Raw genomic sequence first — 17,007 nt, forward strand, 5'->3', positions numbered from 1 at the left:
GTTTATCTGTGCCACATGCTATGGCTGCACCGACAGCTCTGCAGCCATGTTGTTGTTTACCACTTTGTTAAGGCCTGTCGATGGATCCACAGATTTAACTCGGAATGTTATTCACTAAGACTAATTTAGTGCACTAGCTTCTGTAGGTTCACTGATTTGTTTTAATCGGCTTGGATGCCATCACCATAGCTCATCTCTCATTTTTTCCTTTTTGAATGTATGTAGGATGCCCATATAATCTTATGCTATAAAATATTTGTCCGAGTGTAGAGAAAATTCAGACAATTTTCATGGTTTGAAAGAAAAAAAGATGAGGCTAATAATAATTTCTATAAATATTTGCTGTGCTAAGTCATTGTAATTTAAGCCATGCTGCTGATGCGTCGTCCACTTTGAATCTCTGATAATTTGGTACCTACCTTATAGAAAACAAGGGCCATCTTCGTAAAAATATTGTTGTCAATTATATCTAACAGCATTTAGGTCACTTGAGCTGACAATGAGAGCTTGTACATGTCATCATCAGATGTATTTTCCTGCTGTAGCACATGACATTTTGTATTGTACTACTTGGATGGTACTTTGTGGTATTCTGGTAAAAATATTTAGCTTTCCCTTTTTTTTTTTTTTTTTTTTTTTACAAACTGAATAAATAATCTGAGTGAGTGTGGTGAGAAAATATAAAAACTCCTGTGGTGGGAATGCTTGCTTAGACAAGTGCTGGTATTAAGATAGCAATGTTAGTTATATTCAATAAAACAGAAAAATACTGCAAACTAAACTGCAAACTGCTTGTATTATATTGTGGTTACCTTGCAGTCCATTACAGATAATTAGCAAAACCCAGCAGGATCATTGCAAACAAATACTGTTTACTCTTCAGAATACATTTGAGAGCTTAGCCTGCCATGCCTTTTTCTAACCCCTGGGTCCTATCACATGTCCACAAATCCTCTCTCAGTTTATTGTCAGGACTTGACTCTTATGACATCATCCTGAGAGTATTGACTCGCATGTTGTGAGCTCTAAAAGCAGCTTCTGTGTATCCTTATATGACGATAAAGTAACCAAGATCCTGTGAATAAGTGACTTCTCTTTTTTAATGGCTTTTAGCCTTGAGGTCATCTTCACACCAAAAAATCTTCTGTATGTCATTTAGAGTCATTGCTGTTATGAAGGTCTTACCAAATCCCATTCGCATTCCATTTACTTTTTATTCCCTCCATCAGTTCACAAGGACCATTAATCACACTATGTGATTGAAAATCTCAAATGGCAATATTTGCTATTATACACTATGTCCCATTCACAAATGTTAAACCAGTGCTTATGGAAGCAGAGATGTAGTTGATACTGTCTATTTATGGGCTGCTGGTTTTGTTCATAGTTATAAAATTTATGTCTGCAGCACTTTCACTGAGAAGTACAGTATGGCGATAAAACATTTAAGCTTGATTGATTTCTCAGCCTGCAGTCTTCAGGTTCAGAACTAGTCCAACTTGCAGCATTGTGGTAATTTTAGCGTTAAAAGTCCTGCTTTGATTTAAGGATGAATGAGTGGATTAACAGATTTGCATTTGGATTCAAAAGGTAATATTTTGGACTCACTTCTCAAAAAATTTACTTTGCACTTAATGTGTTCTTAGACAATGCTCATGATTTTATGTTTTATTAACTCTATGTCATCTCAAGTTTTTAATATCACATTTGCTCCATAGAAATATTATTGACAGTTAAAACAAATTCAGTGAAAATCTTTCATTTTCAATACATAATAAAACCAGAACAAAGACCAAATGCAAGTTTCCAGCTTTTGATACTATATAAGGAAAAGCAGCCAAAACACAACTCATATGATATTGTTCAACTTTATTAGTCTGTGACGTGGCAGGTGAAACACTGCAAATGAACTTTTTGCACAGCGCTACTGAAATGGCTACTTCAGTATCTTCAGTTTTCAGCGTAACTGCGTGTGCCTCACTGTCACATGAAAAACCTGTATTTCCAAAACATCCAAAGTCTTCAAGAAGTGAGAGACGCAGCAACTGTATCAGCATACATTTATGAGTTGATCCGGTAGGATGTGAAGTGTTTTCCCTCGTACTACAAAGCATAACATTTGTTAATGTTAATTACACATGAAAATTAAACATCTGGAGATACAAGGGTTTCACGTGACCAAAGCAGTTTGATATAATTAATGAACATGAGACATTGATGATTCACGTGGAAAGTCGTGGCTGCCCTTATAACTAACAACTCATTATTTCTGAAATTTAAGAAAATAACCCACACAGTTTAACATGAAATAGCTGAAAGAGTAACCTGAAGCTGATGTAATCTTCTTCTACATCCGTTTGTGTAGTTGGTACATGTCTCACACTGCTACCACATTACACCTTAAGTTACAGTAATTCAATACACTGTCTGCTGCCTTTGGGGCCACATGTGAACCATGTCTGGCTCAGGATTGAATGCTGCCACAGCTTTCTCTCTCTCTTGTCGTCTCCCAAACTTTTTCACTGTCTGAGTACATAAAAAAAAAAAAAAAGTGTGAGGTGAGTGGACAGCCCACTCTGCCTCTTTAAAGAGAAAAGGGAGGGCAGGTCACACTCAAACAGACACATCTCACAAGTGCCCAGTACAACTGCAGTGTTGTACCGCTGTTCGCTGTGCAGCTCCACTGGGACAGATGGGGTTTAAGCTGCTTTGCCGAAGGGCACTTCAGCAGTAGTTCCTCAAGGTTAGAGAGCACTTATCACACAATTCCTCTACCCAGACTTTCCCAGCGAGTCCTTAGAGTTAAACCATTGACCTTCTGGTCATTCTGTTACAATGCCGCTGCCTGAAGTAATCCTCGTGTTTGCTCCATCTACCCAGGCTTTAGCAGACAAAACAACACATCATTTATCATTCACATCGCTCAATTCTCTCCTTACTACAGTTTTGATCACAACAGCCACGATTCAAACAACCAGCATTTACAAATACATTACGAGTATGTTGGCAGTCTGCCTAAAGAGTGATCATTGAGACAAATTGATCCCTATCTGGTTAAATTGGCACTACAATCAATCATTGGCAAATTGAACACAGTGAGCTATCTGGGATCTATTGCCTATTTAGATAGCGGCCCTTGAGGAACGCAGACAGAGCAAAAAGTGATCCACACCACTGAATGTACTCTGTAGAAAATAGTCTTAATCCCAACACATAACTATAAGAATCCCCTTACACAGAAGCAATTAAACCCAAAACATGTATGTTGTGCACATTTTATTTTTCACACTTTGTGTGCGCTACACTATTTTTTACATGAGCGTAAAATCATATCACTTACACACATCCTGTTTGCCTTAGGTGGAGATTAATTCTGGAAATGCAATGCAACATTTTGTATTCCGTCAGCATATTATGAAACTAATCAGAATTTTAAAGACTTTTTCTCTTTTTTTGGAAAGTAGAGTTTGTAAAAAGCCATGCTTAAGAATCAGTTATTCACGGAGTCTAATCAGAACAAACTATACTCTAAGAATTATGACAAATAAACCCATACATAAAAACATTCTCTAAATAAGATTATTTTTAATCATTTTACACCCACACAAATATTATATCTTCTATTTCATGAAAATGCTGAAGGTAAAATACCCATAAATTATAATATATTGCTAATGTTTTATTTTGTCAATAGTTCTTCCAGCGATTATCTTCCCATATAGGTCCAAAGTAACTTCCAGAAACTTTGTTTTCTCAGTAAATATTCTTTCCCTAAATGAAATGAAATGAAATGAAAAATGTTCAAGCAGACATTTGACTAATTGGTCTGTTTTTTTCCATCTTTCGAGCAACATTACAATATAGCACTGAGGAAAAACCTTTACTAGAGTTAAAAGGGTACTGATTGTTATTATGCAGTGCAGCAGATAAAAATGCCATGACATATGGGGCACAACCACCATCAATCAAGAGATCTTCATCAAGCAGGGAAAAAACAATTTGTGGGCGTCAAAGAGTTTTCTATATTGAAAGAAAGAAATGTTGTATTTTATACTAGAACCAGATGTGACCTGTTGCCTCTTAATAATAAAATAATCTATTCTGTTGTTAATAATTAATTTCTCAATAATTTTTATTTTACAGTAATTTAAATTTCTCTTCATGGTATGTTTTAAGTGGGACAATTCACTTTCTGTGCTGATTCCACAGTCATCTAATTCAATCAGACTCTTGAAGATGATTAGGCTGGTTAACCTTTGCTCCTGCGCAGGTCTGAAAGGCTTAATCAGGCCGGGAACTTGGGGACCTGTGGGTCAGTATTTCTCTATCTGCATGTAGGACTTGGTGAAGGTGTAGATAAGATTGAAGTCAACTTTTATTGCAGTTTTGACTTTTGAACACAAGCGTGAGAGGGGTTCATGCGTCACCGGGACAGGTCATTTTTAGGTCATCAGTCTCAAAGCAAAAAGTCACATTAATGTGTAAACACTGTAACCGAAGTGTGAAGTTTTAATCTCTAATCTGTTCGGGGTTTTTTTTTTCTACTTTGAGCACCTTGCGTATTTTGGCATATACAAACTAGAAAACGGAATCCATGTGTTAGTTTTAACACGATACGTGAATGAAAGTTTTTTTTTTATTTGCACGCCTGTAAATCTCAACTATTATCTGCTCTCTATCGATTAATTTACCTGCACTTATCCCAATCAGCACATCTCCAATCCTGTGTTCCAGAGCGTGTGCTTTGTTTTACTAACAATAATAAAGTGATTTAGTCCTTTCTCCCAGCCGGAGCATGGGAAATCGTTAAAGATCCAGCTATTTGTGTGAGATCAGTAAATATTTAGTGCAGGCGACATCCTCTGTCTCGTCTTAATCGATACTGGTCCCCATTGGGCCGCGCTATTGTTGTGTGCATGCAGGCTTGCTGAGCATATAGTGCTTTTATCTTCTGCTTGAAGAGAGAACAAACTACTAATCACACAGAGGAAACTTTTAAACCCGGGAAATAAAGACTGCAGCCCAAGAGTTTTTGGGGAGGGGGGTGGGGGGGTTAATGGCAAATCAATTGTAATAGTGTGAAAATGTTTATCCGTAAAAAAGTGCTCATGTTTCAGCTCAGAGTAGATTTACGGGAGGTTAATTGAGGCTGTTATTATATAGGCCGTATTATTAGCTGGATCATTTATAACAGAGGTTGGAGTTATAATAAAGAGAGCTTGTTTACATAAATATGTAAGCATATTTTCACTTTGTATAATTTATGTACAATAATTCTAAATAATAATAATAATAATAATAATAATAATAATAATAATAATAATAATAATACATTTATATTGGCTCCAGTTAAAATATATTTTACAGTCAAATTTCATATTTTCATATTTAAATTACAGCTCCTCCACAGGTCTTGTTGCGTCTTCTCTTCCCATCTCCATATAATTTCTAATAAGCAGAATCTCATAATGTATGATCGCCATACTTAAAGACAGGTGCCTGTTCTGACTTCACCCCCTCCCTCACTCCTCAATAGCCCACACAAAGCAGCGGCGTACAAGCGCATGTTGGCCATATTACTGTAGGAGAGAAAAGGCGCACAGGATCTCTGCTTGCTGTAAAGCCTACTTTATCACTTCCAGGGGCAAGTCAAAAGATATTCTGCTCGGACGACACGTCAACTTATATTTCCAGTTTCTCGCTCAACAACACATGACGTGAATCAGTTGTTTGTTTCGGGCTCTCCAAAGTTTTTGCATGATCAGACACTGCAATTTTCCAATAAACAGCGTGCATTTTTTTTGTGTTTGATCCCGTCTGTTGGAGAAGAAGCTTTGCCAGCTTCATTCTGAGCACTGTGTCGAAAAAGAGAAGACTAAATATATTCTGAATAAGAGAGAAGATGCATCCCGCTACGGACGAATCAGCAACATATGCATTTGGTAGGTTTATGACTATAAGAATGCAGCCTCCTGCCTCACTATCACTAGCAAATAACGTAATAATTGAGTATTTGCAACTAGATGGGCTTGTTGTGATCATCATATAAATTAACAATTGGATACAACGCGAAAATGACTGACAGAGTCGCCCGTATTCAATGCGCACTGTAGAAATAGCGTATTTGCACGTGAAATGCTCTGCCTGCAGCATTCCGCGTCTTTTATTTCATCAGATAAGCCTGTTCGCTCATGGATGTAATATTTAATTTAGAGCACAATAATAAAGGGATGTTCTGTGTTGATTCATCATAATAAAGTATGGAAAATGTATACTTACCAGTTGAAGCAAAACTGGGTCCTCGATAAGTCGATACCTTGCGCAGTATTTTTATTTACAGACTCTCCATGTGCACGGGATCTGTAAATAAAACCGACAAAATAGTCATGGAGACAAACTATAACCGGCTAATTTGTTTAAGAATAAAGACATAATTGGTCTAAATACCACCGCTGGGACTGCCTGAAGTGGCAAAAAAGTAAATCCAACTTTGGCAACTGTCAAAGCTTTGCCGTCCAAGTCATGTAAAACAGAATTTAAACAGTCGTCACTTTAAAATGGTGCTCGTTAGTTTGGTCGATGCGAGAGACTGGACTGAAGCAGTTTCCGTGTCGGATGGCTCCTCTAAATTGAATCTTGTTTGAAGCAAAAAAAAGTCATACGCTAGGGGGCACCCATATACTGTAAGACATCCTGGGACAAAGCCTGCTGCTGCTGCTGCTGCCACAGACTGACACCACGCACAGGCCATAGGTTGATCTGTGTGGCTGCAGCATGTTTTACCTTAAAGTTCAATTGCATCTGGATAAGGGGAACGTTTATGGCTGTGTAAATGTGCATCTAAAAATGATTACCATGTCGGTAACAACGACCGACCCGCCATTCTTTACTTCCATTGCCATTATCACAAACTGTAGATTATATTCAGTACGGGGCAGCATCCTATAGCCATCATAAAGCCTCAGAATGAGAAGAAACAGCTTTTACAGTGTTTGTCAGAAAGTGGCTCCGGTTTTATCCTCACCTGCTATGCACAGTGATGGCCTTTGACCTCAGGTGACACTTTAAAACGTGGTTCTAAATTAAAGTTAGAAGCATTGCGTTGTTTCACCATATCCAAACAAACAAAAAAGACGTTTTCTGATGCAGATTTGGCTTCTCTGACCTGGAATAGTAGTGGTCAGGGGGATTATGGTGGGTGCCCCAATGATGTCACCCTATCATAACTTATTTATAAAAGGTGTGCAGATTGTGAACAATAGTACCTGGTGTCACTCGTAAGTTATTGGAAATAAATATAGGAACTTCGAAGAGAAATGCAAACAACAGGCATTGTTGTTGTTTTGTTCACCTGGTGACTGACCTTTTTTTTAATAATTTCCTGGTTTTATTGTGCCTGTGCAAGCTGAAGCGTTCACCTGCTTCACCTTTTATCCACTGTTTGACAGTCTTAATTTAGAGTGTCATCCAGTCGTTTGTTCCCTTTTTGTGTGCATTTTGGTTACAAGTCTCGTCTGTTTAGATATACACATACAGCTACTTAAAGGATGTAGATAATGGCACAGTAGATTGACAGGTTTAGTGTAATGAGCACGGATCATGTCTAGAAGGTGCAACTGTGTCAGGGACAAAATCTTTTCGGGTTTTTCAGATTGTTGTAGAAATAGCACGATATGAGGCAAAGAATTTAACTTTTTTTTTCTCTTCTTCTACTTGACAAAATTGCTATGGATTTACCAGGCGTGCACGTGAGTATAGCCTATAGTCTGGGTGAGTTGAGTGACTGGGAATGAATCCTCTTTCCGGAAAATCGGCTCCTTTTAGGACCAAGCGGCCCTCTCGACCTCCTCGCTGGCTCTGGCAAGGTACCAAGTAGCACAAGTGCCGACTAGCCAATGGGGTTCAGGGGGAGGTCCCTGAGCTCTGACCAGTCAAACACACTCTCCTTCCTTATATGGCAGCTGATCTCCATGGTAACGTGTGCTAAGTTGCAGCAGTCGTGTCAAAGTTCACTATATAGAGAGCTCAGTGAGCTGATCAGAGAGAAAGCATTCTGCCAGCCCGGCTCCTACCAATCGCAAATCACTTCCTAACCTCCGCCTTTTTAACATATTTGATCACTTTGATTCTCTACTCCCTTTTTTCCTATTATTTTTCAGTGCACGGAGGAGGTTTGTAGGTTGTGATCTTTGTTTTTTTTTGTTTTTTTGTTTTAGTGCTTTCGCTTTTTGGGGAGAGTTGTCTTCATATTCCAGGCTCTCAAAACATTTGGCTTCAGCTGCGCGCTTGCTGGCGCTACCTCACAAGAAGAAAAGGAAGAAGACGCAAATTTTTTTACCCAGTTGGTGGTTTTCTTCAAGACTTGTGCTGGAACTTGATAGTAGCTGCTACAGTGTGCTCACCAATTGTTTTATGCTGCTGCAGGCACGGTCTCACCAACCTGCTCCATCACTCCCCGAATAGTCCATGCTAACTCGGTGTGTTATTTTAATATTTAGCCCACCTTTCCCACTGATGGGTGTACTGGATGGCTGACTGTAAGCGCCCCTGGACTTGGCCTTTAAGCGCAAGGCAGCGACTCAGCTCGCCATCGCATCAGTTTTGAAAACGTGCTTCGCAACGTCTCCAACAGCAATAAATCGACAGTTTCGGGAGATCCAGAGTGGATTCAACGTAGGCTAGACTTGATATTTTGTGTGTCCGGCTGTTAATCACAGTTTACCGCGTTTCTTTGAGACATTATTCACCGCGACACCAAAACGGCAGACAAAAAGTTTCTTTACGTTGACTGATAGATATGGCAATGGTAGTGTGGAGAGGCTCCCAGGACGATGTGGCTGACACCCAAGGCACCCTTTCCTCGCAAACCCAAGGAGGACTATCTCTTCCCACTCCTCAACCAGGCCAGTTGAATCTGACAGCCTCTCAGGTCGCCCCTCCGACCCCTCAGACTCCGGTCCAAGGACCTCCGAACAACACACAGTCCACGCCAACGAACCAGACGACGCAGCAGTCGGAGAAACAGCCACAGCACATCGAATGCGTGGTGTGCGGGGATAAATCTAGTGGTAAACACTATGGCCAGTTTACCTGCGAGGGGTGCAAAAGCTTCTTCAAACGGAGCGTACGACGGAACCTCACTTACACATGCCGTGCCAACAGGAATTGTCCAATCGACCAACACCACCGCAATCAGTGTCAGTACTGCCGCCTCAAAAAATGCCTTAAAGTCGGCATGAGACGGGAAGGTATTGGGACTTTTTGTATTCTTATCTATGTATGTGTTTGTGCGTGTGTGGGCTTCCAGACCACGAAACCATGTAATGTCGCCGTCATAGCCTGTTCTCCTTGCACGGTTGTGCGGCTGGAGCACGCAATGGAGCCGCTCTCTGCTGTGGTCGACACGGGGCTCGGCGGATCCTCCTTTTAGCGTTGCATTATAATATTGAGCTCCAGCGCACTATATCTCGGTATTTGACAAAAACGCCCCGACCCCTGGCCAGGCTGGGACTGTCCACTTTATATTTACATAAGGCTGTGGGCGTAGAGACACATCTTTACTGAACAGATGATAGAAAATAGCCTTCTGCGCTATTATGGCGAGTGTCGAATTAAGAAGGTAGCGTGTTCAGGCTCCATCTCCACATCTATCCCGCCTATCTTGTCCTCTGTGTGTAAAGCTGGACATCACCGTGAATTATGCCTCCATATAAGCTCGAGAATGTATTTAAATATTAGTCGTAAATAGGCCTGCATATATGGTAAAACGAGATGAATTGCTAAGTAGGTTAAGGGTTAAACATGCATGGTCTCCCTTGCCCTCTTTGTGTTCCTTCACAGCCAGCTCATGTTGCTGTTGCTGAATAACATCATTTTAAAGCCAGACATATGCACGGATTGTGTTAAACGGGTTTAAAGCGCATGTCCGCTGTTTCAGGACGCGATTTGTCTCGACACTGTCTCATTATTATGAATGCAAGCTGTCATTTTTAAACTAGTATGCAATAACGAGAATAATGAGTGTTTGTGTGTGTGAGTGTGTGTGTGTGTGTGAGAGAGAGAGCGAGAGTGTGTGTGTGTGTGTGTGTGTGTGTGTGTGTGTACAGTATCAAACATGCAATGTGTCATTTTCCTTTTGATTTAAAATTACTTTTAAAATGTGCAATATTTGAAAGCAGCCTCCCTGTTCAGACAGAGAGTCTAAGGATTTGTAGAATTCAGGCTTCAATATCTGTAGTTTCTCTTTTTACTGCAGCCGTGCAAAGGGGACGTGTGCCACCCACACAGCCACACCACGGTCAGTTCGCCTTGACAAATGGAGACCCACTCCACTGCCATTCCTACTTATCCGGATATATCTCTCTTCTGCTGAGAGCGGAGCCCTACCCGACGTCCCGGTATGGCAGTCAGTGCATGCAGCCCAACAACATAATGGGCATCGAGAACATTTGTGAACTAGCAGCCAGGATGCTCTTCAGTGCCGTGGAGTGGGCCAGGAATATTCCGTTCTTTCCAGACCTTCAGATAACCGACCAGGTGGCTCTGCTGAGGTTGACGTGGAGTGAGTTATTTGTACTCAACGCCGCGCAGTGCTCCATGCCCCTGCATGTGGCTCCTCTCCTGGCGGCGGCTGGCCTTCACGCCTCCCCGATGTCTGCGGACAGAGTGGTGGCCTTTATGGACCACATTAGGATCTTCCAAGAACAAGTGGAAAAGCTCAAAGCTTTGCACGTTGACTCTGCTGAATATAGCTGCTTAAAGGCAATTGTGCTCTTCACCACAGGTAAGACAATAGACTGACACAGGCCAGGTTCATGTCACTAACATGCACACTGACATTCGCTAAATCAGCCCTGACCTAAATATACCTGCACTACCGGCTGGAGGTTGTTGCTTGTTTTAGTTGATCGTCCTGCATAAATGTTGACCTACGCTGCCTTGATGCTCAGGGGCTTTTGAATAGGCCTTGGGCTACTAGATTATAAAATCACTTCAAATCAATTGATTTATCAGACTCAAGCAGAGAGCCAAACTGTAAATTGAGCCATGATCACGCAATATTTTGTTAAAATTAAATTGACACCAACAAAAAGAAAAAGAAACACAGTCCAGCCTGACTAAAAGAGTTTAATAATAAAACACCGTAACTGCCTCAACCCTCATAAAATGTAGCTGTTACAACACTTTTAGATAAACCTGCAGCTTCCCAGTGAATTGCTGCACTTTGATTTTTCTTCCGCCATTTATCAGTGTGTGTATACCCCACGTCTTGTTTGTAGGGAATGACAGATATAAATGATGTCAGGCTCTGAGGGGGAGGGGAATAGAAAAAGAAAGACAAGCCTAATGTCCCATTTGCACACAGTGAAAGCAAAGCGCAGGTTTCAACGCTCTCTTGTCATTTAGGGGGCAGACATGTCCGAGGAAAAAGCCTCTACAATGCATCCACACCCTGCATTTGCAAGTATGCCAGTGTCTAACAGCGTGGTTTGATACTGAGCAGTGACTAGAGGGGCGGCTTTCATTTTTATTTGCAGGAATATTCTCTCCGCCTTGTAGGATTCAAGGCGTCCCCTGGACTTGCTCCAGAACTAGGTCATGACCCAAACCTCCCTGCACTTTTGTTACATTAGCTACACCGTTAAAGTGGAAAGTAAAATTATATTTATATATATATAATATATATATAAACATATATATAGATGTGTGTGTGTGTGTGTGTGTGTGTGTGTGTATATATATATATATATATATATATATATATATATATATATATAATGTGTGTTTCTGACAAGATTTACAAGGTTTCAGCCTAGTGTGAATGCATGTCTTTTGAAATAATATTTTGTACCTGCAAGCCTTCAGTCTCATTTAGCTATAGCAATGCCCAGCATTGTTGTGGTGGCTGCTTGTTAGCTTCTTCTGAAAAAAAAAAACAATCAAATTTCAGGTCATTGAATTTTATTATTTAGCCTTTACAGAGGCACGATGGCTTAATTTGTCTCATCCATACCTGTGTCCTGGAGGCTCGAACATGAGCTGTGGGTTGTATCTTGAATGACACGCCTTTGCTACTTTGGTGGTTTGGTTGTTGTCATGCATAAACTTTACAAACTTAACCAATGCGCGCACAAGCGTCTTTTGGCACATAATCAGCTGCCGCCCACACGCAGCAGCATAGATAGTGATTATGCCTCTGATGGTATAGTATGACGGCAGCTCCGTAGGCTATGGGCCATTTTTTTTTCAAGCTAAATCTCAGCTCACTAAAGGTCAGTAGGTCTCCCTGTCTTTCCCTCTCTCCCTCCCCCTCCTCTCGTCCTCGCTCTGCCTCGGACTGTGAAAGACAGGCCACCTGAAACACAGTTTTCAGCTATGAAAATGCTTTAATGATGTACTTTAATTTTAGGTGTATTTACTGGGAGAAACTCCCCAGTTGTAATAGCGCTAAAATGAGGAAGTTCGAATCAAGAAAGTGAGAAAACAAATTCCCAATGTTCACTCGATTCTCCATGTTGTATTTTATTTTCTTTATTTCTGTATTTGTAAATCAGTACAATTGAAGTAATAGTTGTCCTCACACTGGAGAACTATATCTCGATTTGTCGAAAGAATCGCAATGCAATTATTATAAGTTATTAAATTAATCTCATACACAGAAAAATATGTGCATTGGCTAATTATGAAAACACGCCTCAAGACAAACACACTACTTTTTTATAGGGTGAGATAAGAACCATTTCCTAAAATAATTGCTTTTTTAAAAACTATGACAGGCCATCAATTTTCGCCAGGATATCACCACAGTGGGGAAAAAACTCCTAGTGAGAGAAACACTTCAGGTTACACTTTATTAATGTTTATTTGCTTTCCCCCCCTCTCAGATGCTTGTGGCCTCTCAGATGTGGCCCATGTGGAAAGTTTGCAGGAGAAGTCCCAGTGCGCCCTGGAGGAATATGTCCGGAGCCAGTATCCCAACCAGCCAACACGGTTTGGGAAGTTGTTACTCCGTCTGCCTTCCCTCCGCACAGTCTCTTCCTCGGTCATAGAACAATTATTTTTCGTCCGATTGGTAGGTAAAACCCCAATTGAAACTCTCATCAGGGATATGTTGCTTTCGGGGAGCAGTTTTAACTGGCCTTACATGTCAATTCAGTAAACCAAGAAGGAGAAGAACAAACAAAAGGTGGGGTTGGGGGGCTGCGAGACTACAATGATTATAGCTGCTTTTGTGGAAGGAATAAAAAAAGCAACCGGCTGTTACACGGGGCTGGCTTTCATGAAGAAAGACATTGACGTAGAAGACTGTGAATTCCCCCCTACTCAAAAAAAAAAAAAAAAAAAAAAAAAAATTAGACATCCACTGAACTTTCAAAATGGCAGATACATGCTCCCAGTGTTCATGCAGAACAAACTGCTTCGATTCATTTTTTAATGAAAGAAGAAAATGCGAAAAAAAGGGATTTTGTTGATCCTTATAAGGAAAATTTAAGTATTAAGTGCATTTAAAAATGATAATTTGGGTAAAAAGAAAAAAAACTGGAGAAAGGGAAAATACGAAATACGTGAATTTTCTTTTCTCAAATGACTTGTCCTGTGTCCATGTATAGTTGTGTTTTGTACTTTCTTTGTTCCTCCTTTCTGGTTCCAAACCGGCCTATGTGATTTCTGTAGTACAGGTGGTGTTATTTTCTAAGACAATGATTTATTTTGAAAAAAGTGAAATAATGGAGAAAAAAAATTCTAAAAAGAATTAAAACCACAGCAATAGGAGTGTAGGCTTATAATCTAGGCTCAATGCTGCAAGCGCACTTATATCCTTAGGATGACCATTACCATCTGGGGAGAAGGGAGGTTTTTTGGAGTTCATGTTCAACTTTGTGACCCAGCGGAAAACCTTTTTTTTTTTTTCTTTATTAATATGAAGTTACAAGATCCACTTTGTTTTTCCATTACTGTTTTCAACTTAAACCACACAAACTCTTAAAATTAAGGATTTGTCAGTCTGACGCTCGCACACAGGAGGAGTTTAGACAATGAAAATGATGTGGCGAATAATTTTCCCCATTTCATCCAGCTCTGAATATTTGGCATCAGTTCCCTAATTGGATAGAATAATTTAATAACATCTACAGGTTGCAAAGACCTATACTGGTACAGGTTGCTCCAAAGGCGTTTGCAGAGGCTTAATCGACACTGAAAGCATAACTGACTTGTGAAATTTTTTTGGAGAGGTCAAGGGTCATAAAAGTTTGAAGCCCTGCCAGAGTAGTGTTTAATAGCAGTATTATTAAAGCGTCCCTGAAATTCACTTCAAGCATTAAGTGCCTGACAAGCATGATGTGATTTCTTATCAAAACGTTGTTAAAGTAGGCCTGCAACATTTTGGGGGAACACAATTAGATTTGAAACTTCAGTCATGTTATTTCACTTGAAAAAAAAAAAGAAGAAACACTGATTAGAGGCAGTATTCTTGTAAATATAGGTCAATTCATTTCAACGAGTTTTTTCCTTTATACAAAGTATATGTGATTAAGAAAATCTGTGGTTGCCATTTTTTCTCTCTCGGTAATACAACGTCTTCAAAATTGAGTGGCAGACTTAGCTAGTAGCACTGAAAGTTATGTTTTTAATGTATATACATATTACTACAAATGTTTTCTTTTTCATGTATATTTAGACTGTGAATGCATGGCCACAGGTCGCTAACCTATTTTACCTTTGATATATAAATGTAAATGTTTTCTCTCTCTCTTTCTTTTTTTTGACTGTATAGATATAATCTGTGCATTCAGTACACTAGCCCTTGTATTTAAAGAAACAAACAACAAAAAAAGAAAGGACGTTCATTATTAGGCTACAGACTTAAACAGGGTGAGCAGGTTTGGACAAGGAGTTGATATTTTAACTTTAGTGTCATTGCTCCTTTGGTCTTTGACAGGTGCCGTGGTTGTGCGTGAGCGTGTGTGTGTGTGTGTGTGTGTGTGTGCGTACGTGCGCGCGTGTGTGAGTGTATTTGGAGGCTAGCAATTTTGTCCTTGTTTTGAGGCTTTTCTTCCACACACACACAGAAACACCATGTTGTGGTTGAATTAAAAGGGATCACTGATTGAACACTGATCTTTGGCTGTTCGTAGCCACATATGGACCAGAGAATGATACATGATTGTAATTATGAACAGTTTAAACTGACCCACGTTTTTATATAAATATATAAAAATATATGACTGCAGGGTATTGATAACGTATAGATACTTTTTTTATGATGATGATGATGATGATGATGATTATTATTATTATTATTATTATTATTAATTGCAAGTGATATATGTGAGTGTGTGTGAAAGTTTATAGTTGAACACAATTCTTGTTTGTTTGTGTTAGCTTATTGTAAACAAGCATTCTGCTGTAAATTTGTTCTTGGTATTAAATTATAATTTATGAATTTGAAAACACCAGTTTTTCATGTTGTTTTACTTTCCCTAACGTACGTGTGAACTTGTCCTTGTGGGTGCGTGTGGTGTGTGTGGTCGGTTAGAGGGGAGGAGAGGGGAGGGGGGCGGCGGTGGGGGGGCAGGGGGGAGGCGGGTGGGGGAACTGGAGTCAATTTGCTGTGGCAGGATGTTGCCCTTTTGCCCTGTGAAAGTGATTAATGAATTACAGAATAATTAATCAATCAGCCAATAGGCCCGCTCCACACCTTCGCTTTTTGCTCCAAGGTTATGATTATTTTTCGTATATTAAAAAAAATTCCCACATGTAATTTACTGTTTGTAAAATAATGGATTGAAGGTTGCCGCCTGTTAAACTTCAGAAACAAGATACAACAGTTGTAATAAGGCGCCCTGCCTCAACAGATAATAACATTTCATAACAGGAGACCCCCCCCACCACACACACACGGGGCAGGGACAGTGCAGGAAATACCAAGCTCAGCGTCCCCTCCGCCTTATTTGCGGAATATAGTTTCACCGTTGGACGCTCGCATAAATATTAATGGGCTGAAATCATATAGTGTATATAATAAATAGTAGGATCCAAATAATATAAGTCATATTGAAAGGAGAAAAAAACATTTTCACAAAATCAAATTTCTTCCAGTTATTTGCGCTATTATGGTCTAGATTTTATTGCCACTGAGCGACGTTTAGTTGCTGAACGCTGAAGAAATGCTTTTAATCCTTTCATTTATACAGAAATACATACATATATACAGTGAATATCAAATGAGAGGATGTGGTGGGTTTTAAATGCCAGTTATGTACAGGCATGGTGTTGTGATTCTATAAACCTTTGGCTTATCAGTAATTATTAGTAATATTGGCTTAGTTCAGAGTCAGGCCGGAAATAGAATTATCCATGTTGTATGGAGGCTTAATCAGGGATGGGTATGGAAGCCAACTCTACCACGGCTACTGCTGCTGCTGCTGCTGATGATGATGATGATGATGATGATGGTGTTGGATGTGCGTGTGTATGTGTGCGCGCGAGAGAGAGTGTATGGTTTTGTTGATGTTGATAATGATGAAAATGATGATTATGATGCGATGCTGATGGTCTTTTATCCTCGTCTTCTTGTTGAAAGCGCTATTTATCCATAGTGAGGCTTTCAGTGCTTGTTTAACCAAACTGTCTCTGAGGTATATCAGACACTGAGGCCATTTTGATAATTAAAGGTGGACATCAGCCTACACACCATCACCACTGAGCCACTATGATTTAATTGGGCTAGTATTTACAGCACGCCCATCTCCAACCAAATAAATAAAAACTGAAGCCACAATCAACTTCAAAATATGCGCACACGAGGTGCTGAAGCCTTAAACAGACGCAGGAACCATACGTAGAGTTTCACAATGGGTTTGTAAGGGTCGGATCTTTGAGCTGATTTCATTTGACAGGGCGTGATGTATATGCTGCACTCTATAATTTGTACTTCTGCTCATTTATTAGCATTGTACAGAAAAACTAATGAGGTGTAGCTCGCAGGGACGTCACTTTTATTTA

General features: G+C 39.9%; 1 protein-coding gene and 1 long non-coding RNA gene across 5 annotated transcripts; one reads left to right on the plus strand and one right to left on the minus strand.

Moving 5' to 3' along the window:
• Positions 1-1,849: 1,849 nt before the first annotated feature.
• On the minus strand, positions 1,850-7,863 carry LOC137125283 (uncharacterized). 2 transcript variants are annotated; one of them, XR_010914117.1, is made up of 3 exons: positions 6,448-6,637; positions 6,280-6,360; positions 1,850-2,881 (listed from the first exon to the last, which is right to left on the minus strand). It is a non-coding gene; the product is annotated as an uncharacterized lncRNA (long non-coding RNA). The 2 variants fall into 2 exon arrangements; XR_010914116.1 differs by having other exon boundaries at positions 1,850-6,360; positions 6,448-7,863.
• nr2f2 (nuclear receptor subfamily 2, group F, member 2) lies at positions 5,598-15,453 on the plus strand. 3 transcript variants are annotated; one of them, XM_067500481.1, is made up of 3 exons: positions 5,598-5,942; positions 10,256-10,783; positions 12,885-15,453. In XM_067500481.1, the coding sequence occupies exons 1-3, from the start codon at positions 5,903-5,905 to the stop codon at positions 13,157-13,159; spliced, it is 843 nt and encodes a 280-aa protein (XP_067356582.1). In that variant the 5' UTR covers positions 5,598-5,902; the 3' UTR covers positions 13,160-15,453. The 3 variants fall into 3 exon arrangements, with proteins under 3 accessions (XP_067356582.1, XP_067356580.1, XP_067356581.1); XM_067500479.1 differs by lacking the exon at positions 5,598-5,942 and adding an exon at positions 8,063-9,248 and having other exon boundaries at positions 10,238-10,783; XM_067500480.1 differs by lacking the exon at positions 5,598-5,942 and adding an exon at positions 8,065-9,248.
• Positions 15,454-17,007: the final 1,554 nt, after the last annotated feature.

The sequence above is a fragment of the Channa argus genome, chromosome 4 (assembly GCF_033026475.1).
Source record: "Channa argus isolate prfri chromosome 4, Channa argus male v1.0, whole genome shotgun sequence".
NCBI classification, from domain to species: domain Eukaryota; kingdom Metazoa; phylum Chordata; class Actinopteri; order Anabantiformes; family Channidae; genus Channa; species Channa argus.